This window comes from Chaetodon auriga, chromosome 21 (assembly GCF_051107435.1).
Source record: "Chaetodon auriga isolate fChaAug3 chromosome 21, fChaAug3.hap1, whole genome shotgun sequence".
Taxonomy (NCBI): domain Eukaryota; kingdom Metazoa; phylum Chordata; class Actinopteri; order Chaetodontiformes; family Chaetodontidae; genus Chaetodon; species Chaetodon auriga.
This window is the reverse complement of record NC_135094.1, coordinates 6,061,699-6,074,595: the sequence shown is the minus strand read 5'-3', so window position 1 is coordinate 6,074,595 and position 12,897 is coordinate 6,061,699. Positions and strand designations below refer to the sequence as shown.

General features: G+C 42.7%; 1 protein-coding gene across 1 annotated transcript in view; it reads right to left on the bottom strand.

Annotated features, from left to right (window-relative positions):
* Positions 1–12,897, bottom strand: part of tmem108 (transmembrane protein 108) — a 44,656-nt gene that overhangs the window by 7,690 nt on the left and 24,069 nt on the right. The window contains exon 2 of the mRNA XM_076761588.1: positions 10,138–10,221. Within this exon, the coding sequence (XP_076617703.1) occupies positions 10,138–10,177 (40 nt within the window). The 5' untranslated portion in view covers positions 10,178–10,221. The remainder of the gene's footprint in view (positions 1–10,137; positions 10,222–12,897) is intronic.

Sequence of the window (12,897 nt, the reverse complement as noted above, 5' to 3'; positions counted from 1 at the left end):
TCACTCACCTAGTCTAAGTAGGCAAGTGCTTTATTAACTACATTATTCACCAGATGAGTTCTACCGTGCAGCTCGGACTGGGAGGATGTCTCGGTCTTTAGATGCAGAGTTCAATCACAGCTGCTTCGTTACGCTGCAGAAATGCTCAAACAGCCCACACTTCACTGAGGTAATAAAATAACAAGCGATTATTTGATTCTAATCTCCAGATAACACAGAAAATAGGTAATCTTGTCTTCTGTTAGGCAACTCAAAATAGAATTACATACATAAATACATTTAAAGTGGAGCTCTGATAGGTTTGCTCATTTCCAGCACTTTAAAATAAGGTGACAATCAACCATGTACAAATGCATTTGCATCCAGTGCAACGGTCACCTGCTTCACGCTCAATGCTACACAAAATCACCTGTAAAGACATTTTTACAGTCACAGCCGCAGCGTCAAAATAGCCCACTTAACATGCTAAAACCATCTCCGCGAGCCTGACAGATTCACTTTCTCGAGCTCAATCCCATAAGGAGGCTGAGTAGTGACAAGTCATTAGCAGGTGCCTGTGGGGAATATTGGTCCTATTATGTTATCCAGACAGTAAGAAAGTCATAGAGGGAAGAACGTGCAAAGGCTTATTAATTTCCCCTTTGCTTCCTCCCCTCAATCCCTTATTGACACTGTTAAACACAGCTAGAGTGACACGGTAGCGGAGCTCCCAGCGGGCGGTTTCTGTGCGTTCATCTGAGAACAGAACATGCATTAACGCACAGCTAACATAACTGAAACTCCTGTGTCGGTGAGGTTTTGTAGCATGTTGTTGCCACAGGACGCTGAGCTGAAGACGGTATGAGATGACCAGAAGTTCAAGGTTATTCTGACACGCGTGTGTATTTCATTTTCATTTCGCTTTGACCATTATCAATATTACTCAAAGCTTGTGACGACAATGAAACTACATTTTATGTGTGATCATGGTAATAGAGGAATATGTCAACCCAGTACAATACAGTGGATAACTGGTGTGTTTTTAATATTTTTTTTGGACAACAAAGCAGGTCTCTGGCACAGAAGAGTAGGCTCAGGTTTCGGATACAAAGAACTGTCAGTCAATTCATTGTTGGTTTTACTCTTTTCATGGAATTTGTTGGAATGGAATAAAAAAAAAAACACACAGAACACTGCCAGTTTTATCCTTTCATAATACAAATGCAAAATCCTTTACTGAAGAGTCAGATTAGACACACACACAAAAAAATATTTCTTGTAATATTGCCCAACCCTGCCACACAAATTTAGCTGAGAATTAAGGATAGTGATTAAGACGCCCCGAAAACTCATAGAGTCATAGAAAACAGTCTAAAGCCACCAATGTGACCTAGATGTTTTGGCCATTGTTTAGCTATGGTGCTCCCTCAGTAACTATGGAAACCCAGTTTCCATTCAAAAGAGGGGCAGAGGAGAGGGAGATGGGAGAAGACGTGAGAAAAGAAAGCTGTTGAACATGCGGAAAGAAAGGGGAAGAAAGGGTCACGATATTTTAGAAAATGCTGAATTTTAAAACACTAACAACCCAGGCAACAGTCAGAACCAATGATCTCAAATGTCTGCGTCTTTGAAAAGCTTCTCCATCCTCTTTCCTCTTTGTTCACCGGGGGAGTTTAAATACACCACAGCAGAACCCCAAAGCACTGACTATTTAAACTCAGCCTCTGAATCATTAATCATATCCCTCCATACTCAATCACACAGACTACCAGGATGGAGGGCCCAGGCCCTGTCTTCCATTAACCAAGCCTGTCACGTCTCTAATCCACGGAGCCCTCTCCAGACCCATATCTGAGGAGATAACACACATGGCCAGCCTTGATTTATGACTGCTCGTCTTTCCTAAGATGATCCTCTAGGCAGGGAAATAGAAGACAGACAAACCAAACCGATCAAAGCTTAAGTACGTGGGCTATTGTTGATCATCGGTAAAGTGAACAGTGGACACATTAGGACGGATTTAGAGGATAAGGTCCTTTGAAAATGCTCACAAGACGTCGCATTTCACAAATTATTCTATACTGAAGAATGTGCACGAACAAAAACAGAACAGAAAAGGAAAGAGAGACAACAAGACAAGAAACTGACTCATAATGTCTGAATAATGAATAAAAGCATTATTGTCGTGAAAACAGCATTTTATATCAAATACTAACTTTAAAGAGAAGAAAGGCGCCTCACGGCAAGCTGCACGCAAGGTAGAGTAATAATTATGTTTTTCAAAGGAAAAAAGGAGAAAAAGGAGCGTGGATGTTAACAATGCTGTGGTCGGGCTTGAGTCATACCTTAAATCAATACCAAAACCTGGCTGCCACAACCTGGCAACCCGAGACTTCTCCTGAATAAAACATAACGCCCAGACCAGAAACGAAGTTATATCAGAAATGAGTGAATTAAATGCTCGGGCACACACATAACAGGAACGCATTCTCCTGATTTGTCCGTGGGATCAGAAACATGCCGTATCACCCTGATCTGTAACCAACATGCAGATTAATATTCAGCTGGGAATTCGCAGTTTAAATCATGTTTTATTAAAGATGACTGTCCGTATGTTCATTAGTGCTGAATACATAGTGAGGATAACACTGACCTCCTCTGTATCACTCTGTGCTGAGCTCTGAGGTTTGTTAGTTTAGATTTAGTGAGTGAGAATCCTTGCTCAACATCAGTAGAAAAGTCATTATTAAGGTCACACTAAGACAAGTTGCCAAGGGACATAATGAGTGAGCGTGCAAGGGGTAGGAATGAATTAGAGCTTATGAGGAGATCAACATGTTTCAGTGCCTTAAACTGCACAAATTGGATAAAATAATGGGTGGAAAATGTTCAGTATCCCAAGAAAGAAACCTCCCTGTTAGCTCAGAGTGCAAAACAGTCCTTGCACAAACTCTGTTGAGGAAGAAACAGCCTTACTAAATTTAGACAGCTCACACTATTACTGCTGTTTAATGGATTGCATGAATGTTTGTCAGGCTCTGTGATCAGCTTGACCTGTTTTTGGAGTTTCAACGTGTGATTCGGTGACAGCTGATTAAGGCAGACTGATGGCTTGGGATGAAAACCGCATCCCACTGTTATATTTCATAATTTATTAAAGAAAAACAAACTGTGGCAACTTTTGAAGAAACTAGGAGGCATGAGTCACCCAGCAGTAATTCATATATGCTAATGCTACTTTTTAAAAATGCTAATGTTAGCTGCGGGACTTATGCTGTAGCTAACTGCAGAGCTAACTCTGTGTACCGTCGTTTCGGTTAGCATTGCAATTGCTAGCATCTGAATTTCACATTGATATATGTCTAATGTTAGCTAGCTTGAACTGACAGATAGCAGTCCAAGTGTGTCAGGTGATTAAAACATACAAACGTACCTCTGAGGGATATTTTGACTGGTTTATATGAAGTTAGCAATTTATGTAACAGCTTTTACTGGGTTCAGTGTGTGAAGAGTTAGCCAGGTAGCTTAAGTAGCTAATAGCAGAAGTCAGAAAGTCACGAAAATATGTAGTCTATGTTATACTGTTGAATTTCTGTGTGTGTGCAGGGCTTACATGTGTATCCACGTCTTTTACACATGCACCTTGTCGCACACCGAGGCAAATGGGTGTAATTTGTCACAACAGTTGGGCGTCTGGCTGATGGAGTGAGAGCGTAAGCAGGGTGAACACAGACCGAGAGCCCGGCCCTGCCTCCACAAAGACATGCAGAGGAGAAGCAGGCACAGCGAGTGAATTAACTGGAGAAATGATTGAAAAGGCTCGAGAAGTGAATTGAGCTTTATGAACATCCATTATTGAGTTGAAGCACTGGGAGGAACACGAGAAAATTGGATGGAAAAGGGGAAGAACAGTGAGGTCGGACAGGATGGGAGAATGTGCAAGGAGAGGGAGAGAGGTGTAGTGGGAGTAGGAGAGGGAGAGGTGAGGGTGTTCATCAGTGATAAGACATGGACAAAAGCAAAAAGGTTGGATTAGACATATTAGTATGGAAGCCAACAGTGGACTGACTCGAAAATATAATTCCATTGTAGCGCTATAATTTTCTATTTATGTGTGTGTTAATTCGTTTTACATTTGCATTTTAATTTAGTCCCTTATAGACCAAGAAGGACATGTAAAAGGAAAATAAAGTGTGAGAAATAGGAGAGTCAAGGAGGCACGTTTTAAAATTTGTCCTGCTCAGCAACACGCGTCCACTAGCACGATTTTTCCACCATTGTGCCTGTTGGCTGTTTTTTTGATATTTTCTCACGAGCACAAAAAACACCCACAAAAACACTCCGTCTATTTTGAGTAGTGATGATGCAAAAGAGGAGGCGAACAACAAGAGTTCTGTAAATATGTGCTCAAAACAAGACAAACACTGCAGTAAAGGTATTGTTCCGACTCGAGGGCGACACACAGCTTACACTGTTATCACTCACACCGACCTGTTGCCCTCATTATCTATGTCACCCAGCTGATCATCTCAGAATAGCACATGCTAATATCATGGAGACAAACAACACCCATGTAAAATTACTGTGAGATTGTGCCCCCATTTATTTGACTAATGGCGTCAACCTGTCTGCCATTAACTAAGCCTGGGATGTGTGGAGGGAGGGGCAATTTATGCAGAAAAACTGCTGAATTAGGGCTATTTGAATTCATGGGAAGCCGGTGACATTCGTTGAAGTCCTCCACTGATGCCACTGGGGACATCAATAAATCATGTTGCAAAGCAGGATCCTGTGCACTGATCCAGTGCAGGCTTTGTCCCACCAATCATTCATTATTAGACTCAATGTCAGGGGACAGGGGCCAGAGCGGCTGTCACTGAATTTAAAGTTACACTGGTGAAATAAAAAAACACCATAACATTTACTCCTGCTGATGAAACTCTGTATTACATTTTTTTGCCATGGATCCACTCATAAGCGAAGACTCAATTCCAGAAGAACAATATCTTTCAGGCACATGCATCATGAGTCTTCCAGCCTAATCAATCATACTGGAGCACTTAGTGTGTGGTATGCCGGCTATCAGTGCATATACACTAGCCTGGCTGCATGATCAATCCTGAGCAGGGGGGGGGGTACTTGCTGTGGAGGGTGGGATATTTATCTTTTTTTTCCAGGGGTCACCTCATTCTACGTGCGACGGAGAACGATGTGGCTCGAATATACAGCGACAATCTGCCTATGAAGCAAGTGCTGGAGCCAGGCTGGTTGTGTTGCATCATCAGTGGGCAGCTGGCAGTGGCACTTTTGGAATTGGAGGCTCTACAGGGAGCCAAAAATAGGAGCTGCAAAATCATCCATCAATAACGTACTTCTGAACAGTTACAGTTCTTTATTCCGCGCCATGCAGCCTGAGCAGCGAGATGACCGAACAGTACGTGCGAGGAACAACGTGAGAATCTGGCCAAGGCCACATGTTTAAATGAACGAAACTGCAGCACAATGATCGAACCTGAATTAAGATTAAATACCCAACAATACGGCATAATGATGTCCCGCATTAATGTCTTCACTCAGATTAATGTTCTCTTTTCTCTTTTCACTATTGCTCTGCATGTGTATAAAATATTCAAACAACTGTTTTAACTTTAACATTTGCCTGGGGACTGTAGATAAAAATACCCTTTTTGCCGACGTATGTACAGTAACTGCAGTAGTAGTGTACACAGTCTCTGTTAAATAAACTGGAGAGTAAAGAAATAAATAAGATTTAATAATTGATTATAGTTGTTTAAGGAGGCAATGTCCATGGTTCAGAGATGGGATAACAAAAAAACAACCAGCAGTATAGTAAAACCTGGTTGTACAGCGAACCATGTGATGATTTTTGTGCTTCTGGAATAAACTGCATCGACTTACAGAAAGTGTCATCATCAGCCCTAAAATAGCAGAAATGTGTATGCTTGTATTTTCGTCTTTTAGGGTCACGCTCCCCACTCAAACAAGGCGTGCTCCAAAAACTTACATCAACTCAGACGTATCTTGATTTAAGGACAATAACCATGTCAACATGCTCTTGAGCAAATCACTGACCCTCTGCTACACTCTCACTGTAAGTTGCTCTGGATAAAAACTTAATGCCTAAGATGTAAAAGTACAAGAACTAAAGGGAATTACCGTATGTCCACCTCATTATCTAATGGGATAAACATGCATAAGTGCGAGTTTGGAAGCCCCAGGGCATTGAACCATAACCAATAATTAAGGATGTCCTCTTCACCACCCAGCCGCCCCTCCATTGATCACATTTAGCCTCGTTTATGCTAATCACAACCACTCCACAGCAGCGGACAAACCTCCATGGGATTCCCCCAAATCCCTCGGGGCAAATGTAGAAAGCTTTATCTACAGCGCTCATCAGAATACCAATGAGCCTTTATCTCATCATACCGGCACACTCACCAGGGCTCCTCTATCCAATACAAAATGAATTCATGTCTCACTTTTGAGGATAAAGGCTGACAGACCCAAATCAAAGTCATCATAAGCCTTAAATGAGGAGTTTTGTTGAAGGTAGTCCGAGCCCTCAATTTGAAGCTTTGACGTGCTGTCAGAGCGAGTCTTAGAAACTGATCAGATCCATCAGGTTCAGGCAGGCGAAACCTTTTATCAGCAGGCCGAATGGAGAGCGGCTTGACTAACTGCTGGTAAGATTGGATTATCACGCCTGGACAGAGCACGATCGGCCCTGACTCACTTCAATGGACCCACTGCACTTCTGCAATATTACCACTAGCAACAGTACTACTAGCACTGCTGCTACATGTAACATTATCACTATCACTTCGACAATCAAAACAACTACTAACAACTACTAGTTCTAATATCATTTTTAATACAAGTCAAACTGCTAACACTACTACTGCTACATCCATAGCTCTACGACTACAAAAATTAGTAAAAATATCACTACTACTGAGACCAGAACTTCTTCCAAATTGTACTCAAGTGCAGTACTTGAGTAAATGTACTTAGTTATATTCCACCACTGCTGGGACTTGAGCCCCCGTATTACTGTAACAGCTGATCATCCTCCTCTTCCTCATGTCACCGTGACAATGAAACAATAAAGAAAATGGACCACCACATCTTTGCATACGTTTGTGTTAATTTGAACGTCGGCTGTTATCAACAGTTGGGTTATACGATGACGTGTAAAGCCAAAAAAGAGTGGATGAGGTGATTTTCCTTCCTGTTCGGTGCTGTTGTTGGAGCGCACTGATGCTTCCTGAATGTTGGAACAACAAGTTTCTTCATCTAACAGTGCTTTCATGAGCAGCGTCACAAACACAGCTCCGTCTGGAAGTGTAGAGACGTATACATGGTCCTGGGCGTATAAATAGAGTGTCATCTTTACAGTAGCACAAACAGACAAATTCCTTTGGTTTGCTCTTGGGTGTGTTCATGTGCCATTCTGGGGAGAGTGTCTGTCCCGCGAGGGGAAACAGACAGATAGGGCACGTCCTGTGGACCGCTGGAACCGTCGTGGTGGAGGAGGACTACTGCAGGGGCGGAGTGGTGGGGAGGCGGAGCGGGGAGGGCGCTACAGATGTGAGCCCTGAGATAAGGGGGAGAGCTTTCGTAACAGGATAATGGCTTCCTGTTTGAATGCTCCACAAATTGTTTGTCAGGTTACAGCAGCTTTGAACCGAGACGTGTTTATCTGAGAATCAGGCGGAGGGAGAATGCGAAAACAAGAACAACAAAGACTCCTGGTGCTGTTTACTGGGATAATGATTTAGCTACAGTGACTGTGACAGCGGCAAAGGATCTAACAGGAAGGAGAAAAGTTAAACAGGAAGTTGTCTGGAACCTGGGGAGCACACAGAATTGCAGGCTTGCAGTTATACAACTCCATTACAGTCACAGATGCTGACAATTTTCTCCACTTAGAGACAATATCAATATTTTCACTGTTGTTTGGCAGCTTTAAAAAGCCCACAAACAAGACACTTTAATCATTCCAGACAAGATAAAGTCAGATTGGGAAGATTACTCTCGCCTTGTGTAATCATTTATGATTCACACCAACTGTTCTTCCAAGTCATCATTTATCTTTTGCGTCGCTGACTTCAAACTATTTGCAAGCAACCGTCTTACTTGTCAGGCTTTGCTTTGAAGCTGCCAGACAAAACCTAATTTGCTAGAAACAAGAAAGTTCTCTGCATTGTTTCAGATGTATTGTGCTATCACAGTAAGTTTGCATAAGTACCTACGGGGGCACTGATAGAAGGCAGAAGAACAACAAACAGTACAGAAGTGACCACAGGAAAACAGAGAAACTCTTTCTGCTCTGATGTCTGTCATGATGCGGTATCATCCATCTTAGTTCTCTTCTATCTGCAGCATCTCTTCCCTTGCCTGGAGCCAAAGGATGTAAAGGCACATCTGTCGGCTGGTCCAGAGAGAGAAATGAGAAATATCTCCGTGCTGCACAGAGATTTCAGGTGGGCCTCGCAGCTCCGCAGAAGATGACGGAGGTGTAACGTGCACAAGGTAACTCCAGCTGGATCAACTGAACACGTAAAGCAAAAGGGAGCGCTGTGCATTCAAAGACGAGATCCACCCGGTCACACCCACAAAAAGAGGCTCTGAAATATGCTCTCAATAAAGGCTCAATGGTCGGCAGCGTTTGACTCAGACTTCCCCTCCTCAGGACCGCTGCAGTGTGACCTCGCTTCACCTCTGCTACAGCTTAAAGCACTTCGCTCACAGCAGTCCAGTGCGAGTTTATCACTTCTGAGGGGATTGAGGCAGATTTGTCTGCAGACAGCCTTTAGCTCCGCTGCCCTGAGGTAGAGCTTGGGGGTGCATACCAGATATCATCAGGCTGTTTAGCTAACCGTCCAGGAGCCTGGTGGGTCCCAGTCTGATCCCCATGTTCCATATTCATGTGACATTCTGCGCTGGTAGCCTGTCAGAGCTTTATACATCCTCTCCCAGAGCCTTGATCCTGTCCTCTGAATATAAAGCAGCACAGACTCGGACTATGACAAGAACTAAGGGGAGATAGGACTGTATGTACAGTATCTGATGTCTGCAAATTGAGGTTCCACATCAGAGTCTCCAGCAATAAAGGAATGTTCTTTTACTCAGGCGCGACAGGCCACCGAGAGAACACAGCAAGTTTGTGGTCAGAGAAAGGTTTATTAGTGGATTAGTTGACCATTTGGGAAATACGCTTATTTGCTTTCTTGCCATGAGTTAGATGAGATGATGAATACAGCTCTCACGTCCATGAATACAAAGCTACAGCCAGTAGTCTGTTGGCTTATTATCTTAAGACAAGAAGTTGGATTAACACTTAGCCTGGCTCTGTCAAAAGTAAACAGATCTGCCTTCCAGCCCCTCTAAAGCTCACTAATTAACGCAATATATCATATTTATATAATCTGTACGAAAGTTATGTTTTTTAACCAGGATTATCTGTTGTATAATGTGTGCATTAATGATCTTTAGAGGTGCTGATAGGCAGGGTTTTTTCATCTGCTTTCAGTCTTTATGCTAAGCTGTGCTAACTATATCCCGAGTGTGGCTTCATAATTAGGCCTAATGAATGATTTGAGAATAGGATCAATCCTCTCATCTAACACCAGAACAAGAAAACAAATAAGTGAATAAGCTAAAACACTAAAATCTCAAACTATTCCTGGAAACTTTTCTGAAAGCTCCAATATACCTGACTTGGCATTTAACAATACAGAAACGTCTGGAAAACAAACAAAATGAATGGCTCACATCAAACAAAGCCTGTGGTTCAAAGTCACTGAACCAAAATTTAATCACTACTGTTTTATTGTCAATGCACGGTACTTTTAACCCTCTCACACACAACTGTGCAACCTCATGGCCAGCTTCGGTTGTCTGATGACGTAAATGCTTGCAAGTCAAAAACAATCCATCCACGTTTTTGGTTATTATACCAATAAAAATGAACATGGCATTTGTGTTCCGATGCTGATAAATTCATATTTGTAAGACAGAAATAGGACTTTCCCCAATATTTCTATTTTGACTTAGCTCACTGGCATTCTGGGTCCCTGGTAGCACACCCAGGACACCCTGTTGATGCCCTCTCCCCCCGCTGGGTCTACTCACTCAGCAGCTGGCAGCGCAGGACCTGCAGGCTTGTCTTCATGGTATCATGTGATCCGGCTCCTCCTCCACAGTGCTCATGGTTCTCTAGCAAAGAGAGAGCAAAAAGAAGAAAGATGAAACACTCAGGTATCAAAAATTACATTCAAGTCACGGTCAAGTATCTGTGTGATATACTGTCATTATGTCTGGGCAGGTTTAAGTAGACATGGAAAAGGAAGAAGGGATTGAAGACATGATTGTGTGGATTAACCTTGACAGTTCAATCCTTGTAATGACAGCAAGACAACAGTTTAACTTCTCACAGTGGATAATATGAATTACACCTAACTAACAATGCAGAATAAAAGACCAGATAAGACTGCAGTGGTGGTCAGCCTCAGCCGCCAGGCTTCAAATCAGCATTGGCATCCTGCAGGCTGTGCTGGTCAGTAAAACCAATTACGGAGCATTAAACATTGACCAGTAAGCCTTGTTCTGAGACAGCCAGTGCATGTGTGTCAGCGAGACGAGTACCCAAGGGTGCTCTTTAGGAGAATGACTCACTGATGGCCTTCTGTTAAATGAAAGGCCAGACACACACACACATGCACACATCTCCTTTCACCCCCAGAGGAGTGCGTGCATGTGTGTGTGCATGTTTGCTTCCCTTTGTGGAAATGCCCTTGGGCAACACACGTGCCCACACCACTTCAAAAGAAGTGTCTTTGAACATATACACACACCTAAGCACCCTTCACCCTACCTGCATAAATAATCTGTTGTGAGTGTGACTTGTGAAATTGGATTTGCGCCCCCCAGGACGAGGGGTCTGGTTGCAGGCAACCTGTATTTCAGTGGAAGACATGTGTGAGATGAGAGGGACAGACAACAAAAGCACAGGGTAGTAGGATACCGATCCTTTCATAAGGGTTTATTTCTCATAAATGCAGCCTTGCTCTGGAGACTGAGAGGAGGCAGCACATTACATCTGAGTCATCCTGTTTGTATTGCTGCCATTGTGGCACCCTTTTAATGGCTGCTAATGATGTGGAACTATTAATCTGAATGATGCAAGCCCAGACTATTTTGAGATTTCTGAAAAGATTTGTTGAGTAACGGTGGAAGTGACAGCTGCACACAGGGGAGAAAATGCTGAGCAAAATAACCGACACCAAATTTGATAAGTTGTGCTAGCCAAACACAAAACTCGCTAGCCAACATGAGCCTTGCTTGCACAAAACTAAACATGCAATACATTTTGAGGGGACATGAGTATCTGGGCTAGTTGTCTATCATGAAGCAGGTCAGTTAGGACAAATTGGGAAAAGAATGTTTGAAAACTGAGTGAAAACGGAGTGTAACTGCTGGGCAATATTGCACATAAAATTCACAAGCATTAGGTTATATGCCAGTAGCTAGGTTAACATCTATTCAGCTAACAGCTAACTTTACAGCATTGGTTTATGTGCATCTCCAGCAAGATTTGGTAGCCTAGTTAATAGGAAGTTAACAGGAAAATAAACCTGATAAATTGTAACATTACTAAACAATCTATTTTATTTATTTTTTGAGGAAATATTAAGAGCACAACCTACCTACCTACAGTACCTGAAACCAGGTTAGCCATTTAGCTAGCTAGCTAATAAAAACTGTACAACAAAAAGACATGGCAGGGGAAATTAATTTACTTTTGGTGTGTTGTCATCAGAAAATAATGAGAGCAACAATATGCTTAATTGTAAAATAATTTAAAAATAAAAAAAACAAATAAAGTGTGTGTATCAGTTTTGTTGAGTTTTTGTTTCTCCTCCTGGCTCCATTTTCCTATCACAACATAGAAATAAAAACCAAAATGAATGAAAACAATGATGTAAAATAAGCAACTAAATTGGCTATCGAGGCACACCTTTAAGATGACAAATGCACGTAATTCTGCTCTTCTCCCAAGTGTTTAGAAAATGAAAACAGAGATGCTTGCTGTTGTGCCACTCTTAAGTCACAGCTTTGACTTTAATGGCGTGAGCTCTGTCGTAATATAGTGCGAGTAATTGCAAAAGAGATGAGGCTGCAAGAATACAGTAGTACCAGCAGAAAATGAGTTTTTCTCAGCTTCACATCTGAAGAACTGACATGAGCTGCAACCGTCCCAAACCCTTCCTCACAACCACTCAAAGCATACCACAATGCTGCAGTGACAACAACTCCAATACCACTGCAGCTTTACTCGTTCTGTGCTTTAATATTTTGTTTTGCGTCATGTTCCTGGCCTAATGAGCTCAATGGCAGGGTGCGAAGAGAGCAGCTGAGCCTCTCCACGGTGATTACACCTCATCAGTGCTGCCAGGCCAACGCAGGCACATAGACACGCTCTTTAATTTGCAGGGCACAAGGGGTGAAGCCAGGGGAAGGTGGGTGGGGGAAAGTAGAGATAGTCACAGGAAGAATTTCATTTATACTTGTTATCACGGAGCAGAGCAAGGTTTTTGTGGAGACGGAGGACAACCTGCATGGACAAAAAGGCAGGCTGCTCAGGCCTCCTGCTGGGGAACAGAGTCATAGTTCAGCTCTGTGCACACATGCAGGTTAAAGATAATACAGGACGACAGTCAGGGTCGCAGCATTGCCACAACTGAAGACAAGATGAGAGGTTCACTGGCAGGTGCTGACAGTTTCGTTGCTGCAACGCTTAACGCTCACCCACCAACACAGAAACCTAGATTTAAGTAGTAGTTCCACTGCTTGTTCGCAGATGTGACGGTACTGAAGAATCATGTCCTTGTC